This window comes from Sinocyclocheilus grahami, unplaced genomic scaffold (assembly GCF_001515645.1).
Source record: "Sinocyclocheilus grahami isolate Dianchi unplaced genomic scaffold, SAMN03320097.WGS_v1.1 scaffold179.1, whole genome shotgun sequence".
NCBI classification, from domain to species: domain Eukaryota; kingdom Metazoa; phylum Chordata; class Actinopteri; order Cypriniformes; family Cyprinidae; genus Sinocyclocheilus; species Sinocyclocheilus grahami.
Window position 1 is genome coordinate 708550 of NW_015505358.1, and position 10362 is coordinate 718911.

At 35.2% G+C, this 10362-nt stretch overlaps 1 protein-coding gene across 1 annotated transcript in view; it reads right to left on the minus strand.

Annotated features, from left to right (window-relative positions):
* The window catches only part of LOC107594119 (transcriptional-regulating factor 1-like), a 15482-nt gene extending 6575 nt beyond the window's left edge, over positions 1 to 8907 (minus strand). The window contains exons 1-8 of the mRNA XM_016284065.1: positions 8820 to 8907; positions 4850 to 6248; positions 4724 to 4770; positions 3816 to 3963; positions 3519 to 3719; positions 2046 to 2293; positions 1791 to 1883; positions 836 to 975 (exon numbers count right to left, since the gene is read on the minus strand). Of these exons, the coding sequence (XP_016139551.1) occupies positions 836 to 975; positions 1791 to 1883; positions 2046 to 2293; positions 3519 to 3719; positions 3816 to 3963; positions 4724 to 4770; positions 4850 to 6061 (2089 nt within the window). The 5' untranslated portion in view covers positions 6062 to 6248; positions 8820 to 8907. The remainder of the gene's footprint in view (positions 1 to 835; positions 976 to 1790; positions 1884 to 2045; positions 2294 to 3518; positions 3720 to 3815; positions 3964 to 4723; positions 4771 to 4849; positions 6249 to 8819) is intronic.
* Positions 8908 to 10362: the final 1455 nt, after the last annotated feature.

The following is a 10362-nucleotide window of genomic DNA, read 5'->3' on the forward strand; positions in this document are numbered from 1 at the left end:
TAACTCGCAATTCTGACTTTGTAACTCACTATTCTGACTTTGTAACTCGCAATTCTGACTTTGTAACTCACTATTCTGACTTTGTAACTCGCAATTCTGACTTTGTAACTCTCAATTCTGACTTTATAACTCGCAATTCTGACTTTATAACTCGCAATTCTGACTTTGTAACTCACTATTCTGAATTTATAACTCACAATTCTGACTTTGTAACTCGCAATTCTGACTTTATAACTCTCAATTCTGAATTTATAACTCGCAATTCTGACTTTATAACTCGCTATTCTGAATTTATAACTCGCAATTCTGACTTTGTAACTCGCAATTCTGACTTTGTAACTCGCAATTCTGACTTTGTAACTCGCAATTCTGACTTTGTAACTTGCAATTTTGACTTTATAACTCGCAATTGCGAGTTTTTATCTTGCAATTCTGACTTTATAACTCACAATTGTAAATAATTATATTTAAGTAATTAAATATAATTTGTAAGTAATTATAAAGTCAAAATTGCTAGATATGAACTCGCAATTCTGAGAAAAAAAGTCAGAATTGTGCATTTATATGAATAAAAAATAAAACAAGGTAACTGCGACTTTTTATCTCGCAATTCTGACTTTTTTTCGGAAACGGGCTTCCATAAGTAACACATTGAATTAAACATGAAATTTTGAAGTAGAAAGAATTAAATAGCTTCTTTTTTTTTGCCAAATGTACTCCAATAAATTTTTGGAAAATTGAAAAAGAATGATTTGTTTTGCTTTGCATCATGCCTTTTGTAAAATCACCCCACGTCTCCTAGTTGCTGCACTTAACTCAATGTGATTTTAGTTACCTTTCTGCTGGTTATCAGGGATATCCAGGTCTTTGTTGGGCAACCACAGAAGAACAGCATTATGGGTATCTTCCTCTGTGAGGGTTTGACTCTTAATATCTGGGATCTTTGCTTGAAATTCCTCGCCAATGTTAATCCGACTGTAAAGAACATATAAAATACAGTTATTGAGTATTAATTCATTTTATATTTGAACATTATTAATTGTTTAATAAATCAAGTAAGCAACATTAATCCGACTACAAAGAACACATAAAATATAGTTATTGATTATTAATTTACTTTATATTCAGACATTATTGAATTATTTCATAAATCAAGTAAGCATTTGACAGTAAAATGATTTGCAGTAACACATTGTTTTGCTGGTGTAGATTGAAGGTGAAGAGTGTAATGTTTTAATGTTTTGAAACACTAATGAAAATGAAACCTCAGATCATGTGGTTTTATTGAGGGAAAGTGTGATATTACTTTTCTGAGTGAATAAACTCGCTTTAAAAAAATGAAATGGGAGGGAAAGTGTATTTCAATGCTTTTTCATTTGCTGGAAAGACTTTTGCTTTCTCCCACAAAAAAAAATTTTTTAATTAAATAAATAAATAAAAAATTGGTAAAAGTTTTGAGAACACAACATTTTTCAAGCAAATGCAAACTTTCTCGGGAGAACACGAAAGTTTTGCGATCAAACACAAAAGCATCGAAATATAAATTTTTATTCCATTTCATTTTTTTTTTCTCAATATGACAGAGGCTTGAGAAGGGAATTTTTTTTTTACTTTGGCCAATAATCAACTACCTAGCAACACCATACCAACTGCATAGCAACGCCTGGCTACAGCCCACAACACCACAACCCGGCGACTTTGCATAGGCACCAGTTACACTTTCTTGAGAAAATGTTTTGCTAGTGACATTGAATTTACACACAAAGATAAAACAACATCAAAATGCTTACGGTGTTACATTAATCGCTTTCTCTCTTGAAGTCTCACCACAGCCATCCATATCACCTGTTACAGACAAACATGGATAATGCATATTATAATGAGAAAAATACAGCTACTGTAACAATGCATCTAAAATAATTAATTAAACATAACTCTTTAATCATCACTATTGTTGTAAAATCTTTAGATAGCATGCCAGTAAATTTGACTGCATTAAGTGAGACTATCAAGCCCCATCTGCAGCAGACTTGACCAAGACGCTCTTGCCTTTTCCATTGATGGCGCTGAAGAGGCCTGATCCCGGCCGTACAGGGCTGAGCATGGGTAGAGGGGTGTAGGGCACGTCGTCCCCCATGCTGCTCACCGTCCTGAGCTGACTGTGGAAGAGCACGGTGCCTCTGGACTCCTGACTGGTGCTGGGCGGAGGAATCATCAATGGGACCAGACAGCGGCGGTACCTCTTTTTCACCACCTTTGGTGCATATTCTCCATTCGAGACAGATCTCTTTATCTAGAATGTGTTATGTGGGGTGTGAGGTTCAGTTATCATTCCAGTCATATTTACATGATTTAATCATGCACATCCATTCCACATGAAGCAGTTAAGGGATAGTTCACTCAAAAATGAAACCTGAAAACAACACTTGTACATAAACCTGTATGAGTTTCTTTCTTCTGTTGAACAGAAAATGTGATGTCAATGGCTACCATCAATAGTTTGGTTACCAACATTCTTCAAAATATTTTCTTTTGTGTTCCAACAGAAGAAACAAACTCGTACAGGTTTGGAACAACATGAGGGTGAGTAAATGATGACAGAATTTTCATTTTTGGGTGAACTATCCCTTTAAGAAACACAAGCATAATTTGTGTAGACGTCATCAAATTAAGTTATTTGAAGTGACCAAATTAGGTAGATTCAAAGTGGTTCCATGACAGTTTAACAGAACAATAGCACATTTTAGCATGCTAAATGCTAAGTCTGCTCAAATTCTTCACCACAATGGTAACCCATTGTAATTGAAACGGTTCTAAATCCCAACATAATTGAACTTTAAGCACTATCAAGTCTCTCTTGTTTCCCATCTTGCTCAAAAACACAAAAAATAATACTTAATTTCAAAATTTTTACTCTCCCCATTACATCCCGTGCAAAATGTGCAGTTTCAGTTATGTCAACATCAAAAATCATTATTGAGTGTTTGCTTTGTTTACATGCGTCCTACTGGTTTGTGCATTTTAGAGGATTACATTAACTGAAAGCAAAGAAATCAAGTTTAGAAGAGAAACATAATTTTGTTTCATAGATCAAATAATATGATCAAATTGGGCAATCTGTGTGCAGTAGTCACATTTTTTTGTGAAGCACATTTTATTTTATTTTATTTTATTTATGCATTTCCAATTTAAACAAAGCTGGGCAGGATATATTAAAGTGCTCATTGCATTATTTTTCATGATGAAATCAATTTACAGTTCTTTTTTTATTTTAATGGAATATTTCCGTGTTAATTGTAAATTATTTATCCGTGCACATCATTATTGGAACATTCATGTGCCCTTGTAATTTTTAATCAAAAAGGTGGCATAAGAATCAAGTTTACATTTAAAAACCATTTTGAGCATCAGCAGTTTATAAATTCTCAGAATGCTGAAGTGATGTTTCAGACCTTGATGTTAAAGCTTTTAATTTTCTAAAGAGCTGTTAAAAATAACTATGAATGCCAGAAACTCACACAGGAAGGGTGGTTTCGTAGAGACGGGAGGGGTGACTGTGCACCAGTCTTAATTAAACCATTTTGTTCACTGTCTTTCTGGTGGCACAGAAGGCTGAGTGTGAGTTTGGTTGGGGTCTGGTTGTCCTTGACAGGTACTGACACAGGTAAGAAGATGGGGTTGCTTTGAGCAGCTTCAGACAGATGAATGTGCCCGTCTCTCTGTTAAAACAAAGAAAGAAATATGAAGCAATGGGGCAAATCAGCATGCAGTTTTTCACAAACCACCTCACTGATGATCAAAATGATGGTTCTTACCATTTTGAGGGGTGTGGGGTGTGTCCGTAGTCCTCCATGTGAGCGCATGTGACCATTCAGAGCCGGGAGACTTTTGAACTCCCTGTGACAAACTGTGCATCTCATCTTTGCATGAGATCCGTCCTCTCTCGAAAACCCAGGTTCTGCTCTACAGAAATCCAAATCCACATACTATATTAAATATAAATAATATGAGTGGAGCATTGAGTTTTTTGTTCCTTGCCAGAGTTGCCTTTGGTTTGCACACTAGGGGACTAAAGATGTTATGTTCTACACTGAAAAACAATTGGTGTAGAAACTATTTTAGTTTCTACAAGTAACACTAGTGAAATTTTGAAATAATATTTTTTTAAACATACACCAATAATCCAGTGATACATATGACCAAACAGTAATAATGGTTGCCACTACACCAAATAACAATTGAATAACAAAACCTCAGGTTTCATAATTCTCAATATCACCAGATGACAAATTAATAACTGGGAATAATCAATGAATTATAAATTAATAATGAATTATACAATTACTTTAAGTAGATCCAACCTTATGTTATTATATCCAGCATTTTGTCACAAAATGTAAGTATACAGTTAAATGTAACACCCAAGTAGGATATATAAGCATGTCTAACTTTATTTGCAGACATATTGTATACTCACATAGGGCTATACATTCTATACAGCAAATATCATCTGCTTGATTGTTTATAATCGTCGCAAAATGTGAACTTAATTATCACCCAGCTCTAATTTGCTAAATGTGATTATAAGGCATTAATATACTGGTATTATAAACATTAGCATCACAGTTTTCTGTAAAGCTGCTTTGAAATGTGTATTTAGAACACGCTCTATACAAATAGATTTGATTTGACTAAATGGATAGAAGTAAGGTTAGAGTCAAACCTGAAATGAGGTGAAATGGCCTCATCTTGAATATCTGGTGAAGGTGTCTGCAAGGTATTTATGAGAAACCTTTAACATAAATGCAAATGACTCTAAAATTAACTAATAAAAAACAAAATACAGTACCTGTGACCACTGAGGTGCATGTGCGGTGCGATGATGAAAAATATCCCCCCTCATAGTCATCTGTGGAAGAGTTTTACAGACCCCTGAGCTCCTGTTTTGGTAAAGCGGGCTGCAGAGGTCTTCACTTTGGTGAGGAAAGTTGAAAGCAGATTGGTCTTCTTTGGGACTCGAGAACACAGGTGTGTTGGGTGCCGAGTGACGAGCATCGCTAAACATGTTGTTTTGCTTTGCAGAGATTGATTGCACGTTATCTTGCACGAGGTAAGGATTGCCAGGTTGGGAAAGCGATCGAAGATGTTGTTGGTCTTGATAATGGAAGATCTGCTGCTCCGGGACTTTAAAGTCTTGACGGTGGTCGTAGGTTGGCGATTGAGCAGGTTCATGAGAGTCCAGGTGAGTTTTATGTGCAAATATCCCTCTTTGTTGTTGATTCAAGGCTATCGGATATGGCATTGGGTGACTTTGATAGCCGTGCTGATGCTGCCAGGAGCTCTGTGGCTTTTGGAGACTCCTGTTTACCTGCTCCATGTTGTTCACTTTCTGTTTGTGTTGCTGGGATCCATAGTGAAACTGTTGGTGGTTTTGGTAAAGGCCGTGCAATGAGTTTTGGCTTTCTGATGGATGGAAGCCGGTCTGATCGCATTGACCTTGAATGACCATTGGGTTAAAAACTGGAGACTCCAAAGGTTGCCTGTCTGATCCTTCTGGGAGACTTTGAGGCAAGTGCAAAACCCCTGAAATGTGATTTTCTGAGTGCTTATCATCTGTCCTGTTACTATCACCAAATAGAAGTTGCATGTTTTTCGTAGAGAAGGCCTTTGAGAACGAGTCCAACCTGTAAGGATGAGAAGCACTGCCATTGTCTTTGCAAGTCAGTGATAAGTTGTTTTGAGATGTGATGTTAAACGGGTAGATTTCGGGTAGTTCTTCATGAGAAGAAGATCCCCATGATGATGTCCTTCCAAACTGGTTATATTCCCAAGTCCCGCCGCTGTTTGGCATCTCAAGCATTGGAGAAAGTTCATGTCCTGGAGTGCCAGGAGATGTTAGCTGCTCGTGGTTGAGTCGAGGAGACATTGGAGATGACTGGATCGAGCTCACGTTTGGTACACCATAGTGAGGTGTACCCAACGCGCTTGGGCTGTGCTGGAAAAAATAGGTCCCGTTGGCGTGGTTGGTGAACTGATTCGTCTCGTACAGGTTTTCTGTCATCTTTAGAAAGATTAAAGTGCCACTTCTGTACCGTTAAACTAATGGTTTGAGGGGACGTGATTACATGCTGGTTTCAATGTAACTATGAAAGACATCAAATGTTTTCCATCATTCGTTATTTGCACAGACTCTCAAGTTGTTGTCTTCACACATTCAGCTCTCAGCAGATTTCTTTAATTGTTTTTTCCTATAAAACAAGACAGAGCAAGTTGTTATATTTGCTAAAAATTAGAAAGACAAACATTTTAAGAATAACCTGTTATATGCACAAGAAGACTAGGAACCTGTGTTACGATGTATGCTGCCATTCAAAAGTTTAAGGTTAGTAAGATTTTTTGAAAAAAAAAATAGTTTTTTTCAGCAAGGATGCATTAAATTAATCAAAAGCAAATACATTTATAATGTTACAAAAGCTTTCTATTACAAATAAATGCTTCTTTTGAACTTTCTGTTTATTCTAAAAACATATCACCGTTTCCACAGAAATATTAAGCAGCATGACTATTTAAATCATTGATAATAAATATAAATAAACAACTTTTTTCAAAACTGATAATAATCAGAAATGTTTCCTGAGTAACAAATCAGCATATTAGAATGATTTCTGAAGGATCATGTGACACTGAAGACTGGAGTCATGATGTTGAAAATTCAGCTTTGCATCACAGAAATAAATTACATTTTACAGTAAATTACAATTGAAAACTGTTATTTTAAAGGTGACATATCATGAAAATCTGACTTTTCCCGGTTTTAAGTGCTATAATCAGGTCCCCGGTGCATCTACCAACCAAGGAAACCTGAAAAAGATTAACCCAGTAACTTTGTTTTGGGAAGCCTTTTTCTGCAAGCGTCTGAGAAAACGAACGTGTCTGATTTCGCTCTCTTGGTGACGTGGCAAAGGGATCTCATTATAATATTACCACCCCTTAATCTGTACGTTTCCACCCACAGCGCCTTCATTTTGATTTCGCAAGTGACACCGGTGTACCAGCTCTAATGCCATGGTGAAGGTTTGAGCAAAACACGCTAACTGGTCTGTCTTTGGCTGCACAGACGAGCATAAAACACTATTTACAGTCCCAGCCTCAGAGGAGACAACAGAGCAGTGGATTTATTGATTTATTTTACTGTATATTGCTGCTGCCACACAGATCTAAAATAAACATTTTTTACAATTTACAATTTAACAATTTATTTCCCAGCTGTTTATCTTCACAGACATAACCGACTGTTTTTGTAACTTATGTGTGTTTTTAACTTAAACTTGTGTGTGAATGAGAAATTAGTTTAGTGCTCACATGCTGTGACAGCTGCTTTCTGTGCGCGTGCTTCAGATGTGTGCGCTCAGAAAACCATATATCAGAAGTTTAAACTCATATGGTTTAAAACGCATGATTTCAGCGCGATAAACATGAAAATCAGAACCAAAACAGATGTTTTAGCAGGTATGAGCTGTAGCAGCTCTATTCTGGAAAAGGGGGCGGGGAGCAGCAGCTCATTTGCATTTAAAAAGACAGGCATGAAAAACAGCGTGTTTCTGCTTCCACTCAAAATAGGCATTTTTAAAATGATGTAATAAATGATCTGTGGGGTATTTTGAGCTGAAACTTCACAGACACATTCTGGGGACACCAGAGACTTATATTACATATTGTAAAAAGGGCCATAATATGTCTCCTTTAAATTGCAATAATATTTCACAATATTACTTTTTTTTTTTACTGTATTTTTGATCAAATAAATGCAGCCTTGGTGAGCATACGAGACTTCTTTCAAAACATTTTTAAAATCTTACCGACCCCAAACTTTTAAATGGTAGTATTTCATGTTGACTTGTTCACAGTTTATTGCCATTTTATTTTTTTCAAACACTTGTCAAAGCCTAGATTGTGTCTAAGATTAATTTGTTAATTTTTCATACAGAAAGGAATCTTGCTTTAGCAAACTAATAATATCTTATTTTTCCACCCACAGCAGAGACAGTAAATTCACACCATGACACATGAGTCTGAGGCTTCCTCTCACATCTAGAATATGAAGCTCAGACACCATCTTATCACTTCCTGTCACATGGTCTGCTTAGAGCATAGGACGGCAGTTTGGTCTGTATCTAAGCTTTTTGAAAGATGCTGCTGTCCTAAAAATCCTTTTTACATGCAGAAACATGTTCACATAAATAATAATATATCTCAAAGGAAAACTATGATGATTAAATGCATTAAAAATGTACTTGCAAAAACTTTGTCCACCTCTAATGTATTACCTTTCTGAGGTTTGTTTTACAAAACAATATGCACAAATGTGTAGAAATGCATGTACTTTTACCCATGTGTGCTTTAGAAAGGCCAAGTGTTGAGTGTGTTGTTTGAAGAAAGTCTGCAGACAGATCAATGGTTCAACTCTCTGAATCAGATTAACACAGCATCTCAGTGTCAAAGGCTCAAGTGCGCTTTGCGGTTTCGAAAGTTTCCATCTTCACTTTAGTCTGTTTGCTGAGTGTGTGAAGCCGTCAGACTCTGACCAGTGAGTGGAACAAGGCGACTGTTAGACCTTTAGAAATAAACTTAAAAGCGATGCATGTATAGCAACTAACACAACTGAAAGATCTGTACTCTCTTGAAAAAAGTCTCTACTGATTATGAGCCTAAAGGAGATTTAAATCAAGATACTTTCATAATCTGCTTCCATTTTTGAGCATCATTAAATATAGTGGTTGAGGTTTACAAAAACTGCAGTAGAAATTAAAAGTACTTACCTTTTTAGAAAGTGAAAGGAGACGCGATGAAGCTCTGGATAGAGTTCATGCTTCATCTTTCAGCTGAAGGATCCAGTGATCATATGACACACACACACACACACACACGCTGCCATCAGCTCTAAAAACGTTTTTGTTTCCAAACAGCAGTTCAGTTTTCAAGAGCTGAAATCCATATGAAAAGCTGAAATTCGGTGAAGAGATCTACAGTGAACGTCAGCAGTGCCCTCTGCTGTAAAACACACTTCCGTATACTCAACATCCTCTAAACACAGTTTCAGTATGACACATTGACACTTTTTCTGATTAAAACCACCAAACGTTAGCATAAGAGTTTATTTGTTTTTACTTAATACAAAATATGTGTTGTTATTTTTTCCCTTTTCAGCAAAACAATAATAATAATAGAAGAAATCTATATAATAAACATATTATTATGTTCATTATATTAATTTCTTCAATTTACATTTCAAACAGTTCTCACACATAACACAAAATATTATTATATTATATTATTACCGAATTTTAGACAATGTATTATTTTTATTAGTTTTTTTATTATTTGATATATTATTATTATTTTGTGTTTTGTCTGAGAACTCTGCAAAATATGTAAATTGAGGAAATTTTATATAATTAACATACTAATAATAGATATTTCCTCCTCACATGTAACTCAATTAAAAATCATTCATGAAAAGTTGCAAGACTTCAGTCAAAGAAATGCTTTTTTTTTCTAAACAGAAGAGATTTTGTACCAGGGTTAAGTGTAGATAAGAATGCACGTCTTGCCTCTCCACAATTATAATAAAAGATTGAAAACCCATTTTTGAGGACATTTATGAAGAAAAGATATCCTGACAATTATAGTAAAATGTCAAAAACCAGCTTTTGAGGACATTCATAAGGGGAAAAATCCTCACAAATATAGTCAAATGTCGAAAACCACCTTTTGAGGACATTAATTGAAAAATATCACAAATATAGTAAAATGTTGAAAACCAACTTTTGAGGACATTCATAAGGAAAACATATCCTGACAATTATAGTAAAAAGTCAAAAACCAGCTTTTGAGGACATTAATTGGGAAAAAATATCTTCACAATTATAGTAAAAAGTCGAAAACCACCTTTTGAGGACATTAATTGAAAAATATCACAAATATAGTAAAATGTTGAAAACCAACTTTTGAGGACATTCATAAGGAAAACATATCCTGACAATTATAGTAAAAAGTCAAAAACCAGCTTTTGAGGACATTAATTGGGAAAAAATATCTTCACAATTATAGTAAAAAGTCGAAAACCACCTTTTGAGGACATTAATTGAAAAATATCACAAATATAGTAAAATGTTGAAAACCAACTTTTGAGGACATTCATAAGGAAAACATATCCTGACAATTATAGTAAAATGTTGAAAACCAACTTTTGAGGACATTCATAAGGAAAACATCCTGACAATTATAGTAAAAAGTCGAAAACCAGCTTTTGAGGACATTAACTGAAAAAATATCACAAACATAGTAAAATGTTGAAAACCA